This window comes from Oryx dammah, unplaced genomic scaffold (genome assembly GCF_014754425.2).
Source record: "Oryx dammah isolate SB20612 unplaced genomic scaffold, SCBI_Odam_1.1 HiC_scaffold_12, whole genome shotgun sequence".
NCBI lineage: Eukaryota > Metazoa > Chordata > Mammalia > Artiodactyla > Bovidae > Oryx > Oryx dammah.
In genome coordinates, this window is record NW_024070196.1 from 34,383,068 (window position 1) to 34,396,020 (window position 12,953).

The 12,953-nt window shown below is 37.7% G+C and overlaps 1 protein-coding gene across 1 annotated transcript in view; it reads right to left on the reverse strand.

Annotated features, from left to right (window-relative positions):
* SPATA5 (spermatogenesis associated 5) overlaps positions 1-12,953 on the reverse strand; it is a 346,722-nt gene that overhangs the window by 297,108 nt on the left and 36,661 nt on the right. Inside the window, exon 10 of the mRNA XM_040250546.1 lies at positions 6,148-6,302. Within this exon, the coding sequence (XP_040106480.1) occupies positions 6,148-6,302 (155 nt within the window). The remainder of the gene's footprint in view (positions 1-6,147; positions 6,303-12,953) is intronic.

Sequence of the window (12,953 nt, forward strand, 5' to 3'; positions counted from 1 at the left end):
ACTAAATAGTCAATGGAATTCTCCAGGCCAGAATACTAGAGTGGGTAGCCTTTCCCTTCTCCAGGGGATCTTCCCAACCCAGGGCTCTCACATTGCGGGCGGATTCTTTACCAGCTGAGCCACCAGGGAAGCCCAAGAATACTAGAGTGGGTAGCCTATCCTTTCTCCAGGCGGATCTTCCCAACCCAGGAACTGAACCGGGGTCTCCTGCATTGCAGCCAGATTCTTTACCAACTGAGCTATCAGGGAAGCCCGTAACTGAGGAATGTTTATTTAACTAATGACATTTGGCAGACACTCAATTTGACAACCAACTACCTCTATATTTAACCTGGATTAAAGATTGCAAATGGGTTTGGGGCTATACAGTTAGTATCGATGCTCTATTGCAGTTCACTTTACAGAAGTGGGTTCACACCAGAGTAGAGTCCTATTTTTAACTGGCTTTGGCTTATTCTAAACCAAAGGTCCAAACTCTGAAAACTGCAATCCAAAGGTAATATCAGAAGCATACAGATAGATTATTTATAAATAAGGGATAACCTAGACTACATAAGATAAAACAGGGGGAAGGGGAGTGTATCTTATTCATAAGATACACATATGAATTACATAAACGATAGAACTAACCTGCATATATTTCATTAAGAATACCACTTATCGGTGATGACTGCTATGATGTACACACAATGACTTACTACAACAGTAATGTATTAATATAAATACTCTTTAAAAGTACTGTTTTGTTTACCTTAATAAATTAAGAATTTTTAATGATAGATCAAGAAAGCAACATGCTCTGCATTAAATATAAAGGATTACTGTATATGCTTCCAGAGTGGACAGGCTTAGCACTATTATAGGCATCTGTATTCCAAAAGTGTTACATTCACTAACAATATGGCTATAATTCACTAAAGAAAGCAGCTGCTTTATAAAACATGAAAAATATGAAGAATGCTACATGAGGGTAATAATGGCCTATATTATACCTTGGTACAGAAGAAGGATTAGATACTCTTTTGCAAACATTCTTCAAATATCTGAATGAAATTGACCATGTAATATTTTTTTCATGAAAATTATAATTATTCACTCATTTATTCAACAAATACTGATTGGACATCCATTATGTGCTAGTCTGATGCTAAATATTAATACTAAGGGATAAAAATAAAAGTAAGACCCTCTGCTTTTATGGAACTTAAAATCCATTAAAAAACCATCCACGTATACCCTGTATCTAAAACATTAACGGTTTTATAGGAAGGAGAAGATATACAACTAACATATTTTTCACTCTCTTTTTAAAATCTCTATTCTAAAACTTATCCAGTATTATTCCTTGCAAAAGAACTTTTCAGTCAAAAAACCGACTAGTGGAAAGTAAAAAAAGAAAAGAACTAAAGTGAAAATGAGATTTTCCTTAAGCGCGTCATAATTTTACATATTTATTACATAATTAAAAATTAGAACATTCTGGGGAAAAAAGAACTTGATATTCATCACACACTTTAAAAATCACGTATTTAAGTCTGGTAATTCCACTTCTGGGAATCAAAAATGGACAAATATGGTTATAAAACATAAGAGAAAATAAACAGAAAAAACCCTTAATATTTGAGAATGAAAGAAAAATAAAACAATTACAGTTTATCAACATAATAGTTTATTAAGCTGTCAACAAAAAAGATGTTTGTAAAGAAGTTTAGAGTAAAATGTTTATCATATAACTTTAGGTGAAAAAAAGCAGAATATAAATATTATATTTTATATTAACTATGTTAGAGGGCTTCTTCCCTGGCGGCTCAGATGGTAAAGAATCTATGCACAAAAAAGTATCTATAAATTTCTAAAAAATCTATTGGAACTATAATACAATATTAACAGTTATCTCTGTGTGAAAAACTGAAATCTCACAATGAATATTAGCAATATTCAAAGATTCTAAGAGCCCCTACAGTAAAGAAATATACTTGACATTTATGATCGATTAAATGTAAAATATATTTGACTTTTAATACATCAATTGCTATAGTCACCAACTCAGAATATCCAAAAAAAGGAAATATTAAAGTAAGTGGCTAACGCTTGTGCTCTCCTGAAATTAATAATGCATTATAACTGGCAACATTCCCACCTTAAGACATTTCTTTCAAACTTTAGCAAGTGTGATTTAGAAGGTTTAATTTCACACACTAAAATCTTTTCTCAAAAGATGCTGAATGCTCAATTTACTATTTAAAAAAAATTTGCAGTTAATGAGCTACTTAAAACAGGTTCTGCAGAAATAACTTGTAGATATTTTTGTTGGTGTAATAGTCAGAAATCAGAAGAGTGAAGTTTAGGAATCCAGTTATAGAAATATTGACTTCTCAGGAAAACTTTTACAATCTGAAGTGAGCATGAAAAGCAATGTAACAAAGTACTCTGACCAAGGCTAATCACTCTGGAGCCCATGAGTAACATCATAGTACACCATGGCCCTAGGCCAAATAATAAAATGCCAAATGGAAAATGGCACAAGTCCATGGACTGTAAATACTATATCAAAAGGAAATAAAGGGAAAAAATCTTACATTAGAGCAATTAAAAATGCAGTTGTAGTACTAGTTCCTGTGATGAATAAATCAGTTCAGCAATTCTAAGAGTGGACAGCCACTGTTTAAACATTCTCCACTGGCAGTAACTAAGTTTAAAAGCCTACTACATGTTTCTTTAGTTTCTAAACTTTTTTAATCACTAAAATGTCTTAGTATGGTATAGTTGGTTATAACCCTATCTCCTGAAATTTTCACATGTGGCATTTGATAATTAGGCATCTACCTGACATACTATGCAATGGTAACCAATAAACTATAAATACTGCAAACAAAAGCATTCATATCAATCGATGTCCCCAAACTTTAGACCATAAGTTCCAAAGAAGTGAAATGCTTCTAACTCAACATCAATTATTCTTATTCTATAACTCAAATTATTCATACTCAATTAGTATGTTCTATGGAGCTTCTGAAAAAAAACCCCAAAGTTGAGCTTTCAGTAATAAATCTGAAAATGTTTCAAAAAGAATTCACAATCACATTAGGCAGCCTAAACTATTAGTTGGTGCAAACGTAATTGCGGTTTCAGACCATGAATATTAAAATCATTTATAACTAGGCTCAAATACATCTCCATTAATCAAAATAGGAACCATTATCATCAACACATTTTTGCCAATGAGAAATATACTGTTTGTTTATTTCTGTAGTGTAAAACTCCATGCTTTGAGATTCAATGAACTCTTGGAAAACACTTCCCCTGCAAAAAGTTGCAGAGATGCCTGAAGTCAGTTGGTGAGAGAGCAGGTGAATATATGGTAGAGTAGGCAAAACTTTGTAGGACAATTCATTCAACTTTTGAAGCACTGGTTCTCTGACATGCAATCAGGCATTGTAGTGGAGAAGAACTGCACCCTTTCTGTTGACCAATGCTGGCTGCAAGCGTTACAGCTTTTGGCATATATCATCCATTTGGTGAGAATACTTCTCAAGTGTAATGGTTTCACTAGGGTTCAGAAAGCTGTAGTCAATCAAACGGGCAGCAGACCACCAAACGGTAACCATGACCTTTTTTAGGTGCAACTTTGGCTTTGGAGCTTCTTCTTGGTCCAACCACTGAGGTGGTCATTGCTGGCTATCACATAAAATCTACTTTTCATTGCACGTCACAATCCAATTGAGAAATGGTTCATTGTTGTTGCTGTGTAGAATAAAAGTAGATGACACTTCAAAACAACAATCTCTTTGACCTTCAGTCAGCTCATGAGGCAACCACCTATTGAACTTTTGCACCTTTCCGATTTGCTTGAAATGCCAAACAACTGTAGGATGGACAATGCTGAGTTCTTTGGCAACTTCCTACATAGCTGTAAGAGGATCAGCTTTGATGGTGGTTCTCACTTGGTCATTGTCATTCCTGATGGCTGACCACTATGTTCCTCATTTTCAAGGCTCTTGTCTCCTTTGCAGATTTTCTTGAACCACTGCTGCACTGTACGTTCATTATCAATTCCTGGGCCAAATGCGCTGCTGATGATGCGAGTTGTTTCTGCTATTTTACGACCCATGTTGAGCTCGAATAAGAGAATTGCTGGAATTTGCTTTCTGTCTAACATCATTTCCATAGTCTAAAATAATATGAAATAAACAGCAAGTAATAACTCATTAGCAAAAAAAATAAAGCAAGAAATGTGCATTAAAATGATGTATAACATAACAACATTTAAAAAATGTATTCCAATATCAAACAGCAAAGTTCACCAATACAAAAACCGCAATTACTTTTGCATCAACCTGATAGCAGCTAGTCTGTGGGAATGTTCTTATCTCCAAGGTACCATTTCCCAGCCCGAATTTATAAAACATGTGTGTTCTATAAAAATCTAACAAGTGCCTGCTTCACTTAGCCTTTGCTAACTACCATAAAATTTAGTGGCTCAAAACATTAATTATTTTTGACAATTCTGAGGGTTAACTGGGTGGTTTCTTCTGGTTGGGGCAAACTTCCATTGGGGTACAAAAGTCTAGCAATGGCATCACATGTCTGATAACTGGTGATGACTAAAATGAGGGGATCTCGGCTGAAATGAGGATATTTCATTTCTGCTCCACAGAGTCTCTCATCCTCCAGGAAGTTACTACAGATTTAAGAAAGTTAATGCAAGGTCAAAGATCAGCAAGTGAAGACAAGCCCTATGCACTTCCAAGCCTGCTTGTATTATGGCTGCTAACAGTCTACTGGCCAAACAAGTTACAATGCCAAGTGTAGATACAAGGACAGAAAACTTGACTCCCTAGTCTTTACAGCAGAAACTTCAGGGTGCAATACAAATGGGCAAACACAGTGATGGGAAGTGCAGTCATTTTTTGCAATCTACACTGTAAAATGCAGAAAGTCTCTGTTCCACATGGTACATGATGAAATAAGTTTAAATCATAGCCTGCTTTTGATACTTCAAACTAAATACAAAATGACATATTATAATACAGAAGACACTGCCAATACTTGTTTCAGTATTTTCTTAAAATATTAGTACATTCAAAGAAAACTATAAGGCCATTTCTCCCTCAAATATCAGGCCCATGTGTCTCATGAATAACATAACAGGTGGTTCATGCAGTAAGAGGTAACTTCTATTGCCCTCATGGTGATCTGACTGAAAGATTGCAGAAATGGTCAATGCTGAAGCATATGTAAAGAAACCCAAAGAAATAACAAGCATCATTAGTAGAAAGTATCATAACAAGAAGATATTTTCGTTGTTCTAAAATTAGCCTAGTTGACATTTTCTTATAAAAGTAAACATGGAATTAGTATACAACCCAGTAACTGTACTGTCGGGGATTTGTTCCAGAAAAATGAAAACTTATATTTACACAATACCTGTAGAAAAATGTTCACAGCAGCTTTATTCATATAGCCCCAAACTGGAAACAACCCAGATGCACTTCAACTGGTGAATGGTTAAACAAAGTACTGTACACACGTATCATGGGACAATACTCAGCACAAAAAAGGAACAAACTATTGAAATATAACAACTTGAATGACTCTCCAGGGAATTATATTAAGTGAAAAACACTGATCCCAAACAGTTCCATACTGTATAATTCCATTTATATAACATTTGTGAAATGACAGAATTTTAGAAATGGATGCAGGAACAAGGTGGGTATGATTATGAAAAGACAAAGCAAGGGATCCTTGTGGTAGCAGAACTCCCCAGTATCTAGATACTGGAGATAAACACACAAACCTTCACATGTAATAAAACTGCAGAGAACTAAACACACACACATACACATAAATGAGTAGAAGAAACACTCAGCAAATCTGAAAAAGATCGATGATTCTATTAATATCCTGCTTATGATATTGTACTACAGTTTGCAAGGTGCTACCATTGAGGGAAACTGGATAAAGGCTACACAAGAGTTCCCTAAAGTATTTTTTAGAACTGTAATGAATCTACAATTATCTTCATAAAAATTTTGATTAAAAAAATTTTTTTAAGGATAGCTTAGGAAGGTAGTTTCCCTGGGATCTTAGTTTCTTTCACAGTTTAATCCAAACAGTGTGGCCAGCATGAGTCAAATGACTTACATTTGGGACATCGACTGCTACCTCCCTCATGGCACTGGGTCTGATGTCATTCATCCCCTGCAAGAAATCTTTCAGAGTAATCTTCACCAATCCAGCCATCTTGCTGTCAGGGAGGTTAGGCTGTTTTCTCAAAACTCTCCGCAAGGCATGAAGACCTGCAAAGAGGAAAGTAACACAGCTTTATCTTCTACCTCCTAAATAGCTACAGAACCACTACAAACAGAAACAACAACAACAACAAAACCCAAACCTCATGCATATTATAACATTTAAATTTTGTGTGCTTGCGTATAGCGGTGGAAGGGTGGAGAGGGAGGTGGAATAACGTGGGGGGATACAGGCAAAAATCTAACTGCTTGGTTTTGGCAGTGAAAACACGACAAGTTGATCTTGATAGATGCTTTACATACATGAAATAAAATGTACAAAACACCACCCAGAAAAAAGAACATAAAGTGTGTCAAAATAATTTGTTTAGAGAATTTCTTTGAAAAGAGTAAAATATTAAAACAGCTCAGATCATGAACGCCTTATTGCCAAATTCAGGCTTAAATTGAAGAAAGCAGGGAAAACCACTACACCATTCTGGTATGACCTAAATCAAATCCCTTATGATTATACAGTAGAAGTGAGAAATAGATTTAAGGGTCTAGATCTGATAGAGTGCCTGATGAACTATGGAATGAGGTTCATGACATTGTACAGGAGACAGGGATCAAGACCATCCCCATGGAAAAGAAATGCAAAAAAGCAAAATGGTTGTCTGGGGAGGCCTTACAAATAGCTGTGAAAAGAAGAGAAGTGAAAAGCAAAGGAGAAAAGGAAAGATATAAGCATCTGAATGCAGAATTCCAAAGAATACCAAGAAGAGATAAGAAAGCCTTCTTCAGCGATCAATGCAAAGAAATAGAGGAAACCAACAGAATGGGAAAGACTAGAGATCTCTTCAAGAAAATTCGAATTACCAAGGGAACATTTCATGCAAAGATGGGCTCCATAAAGGACAGAAATGGTATGGACCTAACAGAAGCAGAAGATATTAAGAAGAGGTGGCAAGAACACACAGAAGAACTGTACAAAAAAGATCTTCACGACCAAGATAATCACAACGGTGTGATCACTCATTTAGAGCAAGACATCCTGGAATGTGAAGTCAAGTGGGCCTTAGAAAGCATCACTACGAACAAAGCTAGTGGAGGTGATAGAATTCCAGTTGAGCTATTTCAAATCCTAAATGATGATGCTGTGAAAGTGCTGCACTCAATATGCCAGCAAATTTGGAAAACTCAGCAGTGGCCACAGGACTGGAAAAGGTCAGTTTTCATTCCAATCCCAAAGAAAGGCAATGCCAAAGAATGCTCAAACTATGGCACAATTGCACTCATCTCACATGCTAGTAAAGTAATGCTCAAAATTCTCCAAGCCCAGCTTCAGCAATATGTGAACCATGAACTTCCTGATGTTCAAGCTGGTTTTAGAAAAGCCAGAGGAACCAGAGAGCAAATTGGCAACATCCGCTGGATCGTGGAAAAAGAGAGTTCCAGAAAAACATCTATTTCTGCTTTATTGACTATGCCAAAGCCTTTGACTCTGTGGATCACAATAAACTGTAGAAAATTCTGAGAGAGATGGGAATACCAGACCACCTGACCTGCTGCCTCTTGGGAAATCTGTATGCAGGTCAGGAAGCAACAGTTAGAACTGGACATGGAACAACAGACTGGTTCCAAATAGGAAAAGGAGTCCATCAAGGCTGTATATTGTCACCTTGCTTACTTAACTTCTATGCAGAGTACATCATGAGAAACGCTGGGCTGGAAGAAGCACAAGCTGGAATCAAGATTGCCGGGAGAAATATCAATAACCTCAGAAATGCAGATGACACCACCATTTATGGCAGAAAGTGAAGAGGAACTAAAAAGCCTCTTGATGAAAGTGAAAGAGGAGAGTGAAAAAGTTGGCTTAAAGATCAACATTTAGAAAACTAAGATTACGGCATCGGTCCCATCACTTCATGGGAAATAGATGGGGAAACAGTGGAAACAGTGTCAGACTTTATTTTGGGGGGCTCCAAAATCACCGCAGATGGTGATTGCAGCCATGAAATTAAAAGACGCTTACTCCTTGGAAGAAACGTTATGACCAACCTAGAGAGCATATTCAAAAGCAGAGACATTACTTTGCCACAAAGGTCCATCTAGTCAAGGCTATGGTTTTTCCAGTAGTCATGTATGGATGCAAGAGTTGGACTGTGAAGAAGGCTGAGAGCCGAAGAATTGATGCTTTTGAACTGTGGTGTTGGAGAAGACTCTTGAGAGTCCCTTGGACTGCAAGGAGATCTAACCAGTCCATTCTGAAGGAGTTCAGCCCTGGGATTTCTTTGGAAGGAATGATGCTAAAGCTGAAACTCCAGTACTTTGGCCACCTCATGAGAAGAGTTGACTCACTGGAAAAGACTCTGATGCTGGGAGGGACTGGGGGTGGGAGGAGAAGGGGATGACAGAGGATGAGATGGCTGGATGGCATCAGTGACTTGATGGACGTGAATCTGAATGAACTCCGGGAGTTGGTGATGGACAGGGAGGCCTGGCGTGTTGCGATTCATGGGGTCGCAAGGAGTCAGACACGACTGAGCGACTGAACTGAACTGAACATACTTTTTGCCCTGCCCTTTTTTTAGTACATACAAATCAGAGTTACAGGTCTTATAAGGTATTTGCAGAACATCTTGAAGGAAATGTTCAGCTGGCAGTTGGAAACGTGGTTTTGGAATTCAAGGGAGAATCAAACTTCAGAGTTATATGTATATATATGAAAAATTATAGGAGGAGAAGGCACCTATAAAAGGGAAGCTAAAGAGGGATCAGGATGGAAGAATGGTGGCTGAAGTTTCAATCTTAGGAAAGTTGATCATTTGAGGAGACTAGAAAGAAATGATGGTGTAAGACAAGAGAGAGAATACGTAGAGATAGAGAGATAGTAAAATGCCACAAAGCTAAAAAATGATCAACTAAGTCAGAGTTAGAGAGATGCAAAATAATTTTTAAAAGATCATGCTGACCTAAAAAGTTAAAGATATTACATTCTTTGTTTTTGCTATTTGCTTGGAGTTTAAACACTGACAGAACTGAAAGCCCCAACTCATCCCCCCCAAATCTAAGTTGTCAGATTTAAAGCCTTTTGATCTGTGATAAGAATCTCTAGTCTAGAGGGCAGCAAAGTCCCCCTGTGCTCTCGGCTTTAGGGTCTTTTGTAATGAAGTGCTATATTTATGTTCTAGTACAAATCAAGTTCCACTCTGAAGAATTTAAGTCTCAGAGACCTCTTGGAAATCCAGTCTGAATAACTGAACTTGCCCTGGAACACTAGCTAGCTCCATCATTTTTAATGTCTTTTGTCTAAAACGTTATGCCTCAGTGAATCTTGCCAAATTAAAATGATACCATAATAGTCATTTTACTTGCTTCCATTTATTTGAACTTTGAAACAGAAGCAATGGTGAAAGGAAGGCAAACATAAATCCCCTCCAACAAAAGTTTGGGTATCTTTCCTTTTTACTAAGGAAAACATTGAATACTAGGACACCACTCAGAAAACATACATAATAATCTTTCCCAAGGAAACTATCATTGTGAGTCTAATATTCATGGAGGTCTTTGAGATAATAGCTAACCAGAAAAAAGATACAAAAGAGGAAATCAAGGATATTATGTAAAAAGATCACTATTTTCTAGGGAAATTTTCTTAGGCCATTCTCTGAAATCTAAAGTCTGTAAGTCACTTATTTAAGTCTATCTTATAAATGCCCATTTGGTTTTCTGCCTTCCAAAAACACTGAAAGGTAATTTATTTTTTAAACAATTAATTTATTTGCCTGCACCAGTCTTAGTTACAGCACGCAGGATCTTCAGTTGTAGCATGTGGGAACTAATTCCCTGATCACGGACTGAACTCAGGTCTCCTGCATTGGGAGTGCAGAGTCTTAGCCACTGGACCACAAGGGAAGTCCCTGAAAGATAATAATTCTTCATGTCTCTCAAATTTCTACTTATCTTTGCAGCATTAACTGCCTCTCTTATAGACTATCTTTTCAAGGATGTTTGTACAGAAGAAGATAGAATGCCTCCCTCCAAAGCAAAGGGCAGATATACTTACTTCCCATTACAAAAGATTCAGGTTCCCTAAGCTTAGGTTCTCCTCCTGTAATGCCACCTTATACAGACTCAGATGTCACCCAGTCTTCTTTGTGTCTCTCTGGGAAAAGTGAGGCTCTAGGAGCTGGTGCAAATTCTTCTGCTCTGGCTATTTCTGTTGCTATAAGTAACTGTCTATCCTTTGACTCTGACCCAGGAATACTGTGTCCTCTGCAAGAACTTATGATCCTTGTTAGCTTGCAAGTAGGATAAAATCTCAAATCCTTCACAGCTCTTGACATGAAAATAAAAGTTTACTTTAAACTAGGTTGTTTCACTGCCCAACAAACCTTTTAGTTAAACAGTGTAATAGCATAATAAACTAAATGAGTAAAACTTCAGTAATGATGCACTGGTTGTAAGGCACCTTGGGGACCTAAAAGAACGTAAGCAGTGCTTAAAAAAAAAAAAAAAAAAAAACCTCACATGAATGGAAGTGATCAAAAGACCAAAAGAATTTAACACTTCTTCATGTTTCAAAGGAGAAGGCAATGGCACCCCACTCCAGCACTCCTGCCTGGAAAATCCCATGGACAGAGGAGCCTGGTAGGCTGCAGTCCGTGGGGTCGCTAAGAGTCGGACACGACTGCGTGACTTCCCTTTCACTTTTCACTTTCATGCATTGGAGAAGGAAATGGCAACCCACTCCAGTGTTCTTGCCTGGAGAATCCCAGGGATGGTGGAGCCTAGTGGGCTGCTGTCTATGGATTCGCACAGAGTCAGACACGACTGAAGCGACTTAGCAGCAGCAGCAGCATGTTTCAAATGGCTATCGGGTAATACTTGTCAACATTTCTAATTTAGATCAGATACCTTACTGACAGTGATATACTAAAAATTGAAACAAAGGAAGTAGTCTAATAATTTCCCAAAATTTATGGCATGAAGCAAAAAGTTTGACAATAGAAGAAATCAAAATTTTAATTTGAGAAAGGGATTTGGAAAAGACAGGAAGTATATGGGATTTTAAATTGAAATATAGTTGCTTTATAATATTGTGTTAATTTCTGCTGTACAGCAAAGTGATTCAGCTATGCATATATGTTCTTTTTTAAAATATTCTTTTCCATTATGGTTTATCACAGGATACTGAACACAGTTCTCTGTGCCATACAGTAGGACCATGCTTCTTATCTATTCCATATATAAAAGCCTACATCTGCTAACCCAGACCCCCCACTCCTTTCCCCAACTAACTCCTTCCTCTGGCAACCACCAATCTATTCTCCACGTCCATGATTCTGTTTCTGTTTCATAGGTAGGTTCGCTTGTGGTCCCATTTTAGATTCCACTTACACAAGTGATATTACATGGAGTCTGTCTTTCTCTTTCTGACTTAACTTAGTATAATAATCTCTGGTTGCATCCATGTTGCTGAAAATTGTACTATTTCCTTCTTTTGTATGGCTGAGTAGTATTCCACTCTATACATGCACCACATCTTCTTTATCCATTCATCTGTTGAAGGACATTTAGGCTGTTTCCATGTCCTGGCAATTGTGAATACTGCTGCTATGAACATAGTGGTACATGGGTATTGTCGAATTATAGCTCTGTCTCGATATAGTTAAAGCTTGATGGGTCATATGATAAAGCTATTTTTATTTTTCTGAAGAACTTCTGTACTGTTATCCACAGTGACTATACCAAATTACAAAGCAATATATGGTTTTTAAAAGCATACACAATATTATAATATAAATGTATACTTTTAAAACAACAAAACCTCTACAAGTTCAAATACAAACTACAGAACATAGAGCTGGGCAAAAACTTCACATCTACAAGGATAGCAAGGGAATAGCAGTAATTCCCAGAGGAGACAGAAAAGGCAAAAGAATAAAGCAGCCTAGAGTTTAGGAAGGGTGACAAAAGGATGGCAGAAATAGGGTGACTCTGACCTCATCTCCTCTCACAAGGATACCCAAATTACATCTATTTACAGAGCAACCATCTATGAGGACAACCTGAGGACTAACAGAAAAGATTTGTACAACTAAAGACAAAAAGAAGGAACTATGAAGCAGTAGGAGGGACAGAGATGCAACACAGTTAATACCCATACACCTAGGAGGGTGACCCATAAACAAAAGAATCATCACAATTACAAAATTCTCCCCAAGGAGTGAGGTGCCCAAGCCCCACACCAGGCTCCCCAGCCCGGGGATCCTGCACTAACTGAGAAGGGAAGACAAGCCCCCAGAACATCTGGCCAGCTGGGCTTCTTTACAGCAGAGTCAGAGAGTGGTACAAAACAGAGACTCTGCTCTTAAAAGGGTCAGGTGAAATTTCATACACTATGGGTCCAGTACAGAGGCAGTAATTTCAAATGAACCTGCGTCAGATCTACTTGCTAATCTTGGAGAACCTTCTTGAAAGGCAGGAGGCAAATGGAATTTCTGCTGGAAACACAGATGCTGGCAGCAGTCATTTTTTAGGAGCTCATTTTATCATGAGGACAGTGGTGCTTGCCAGCACTACTGTGGAGTCCTTCCTCTAGCATATTAGTGCCAGGGGCTATACCACCCACTAGTGGGCCAGCACCAGACCCTATCCTCCTGGGACGCCCAGTCACACCAGGATCCTGCCCTGCCTGTGAGCAGACCATCTCCA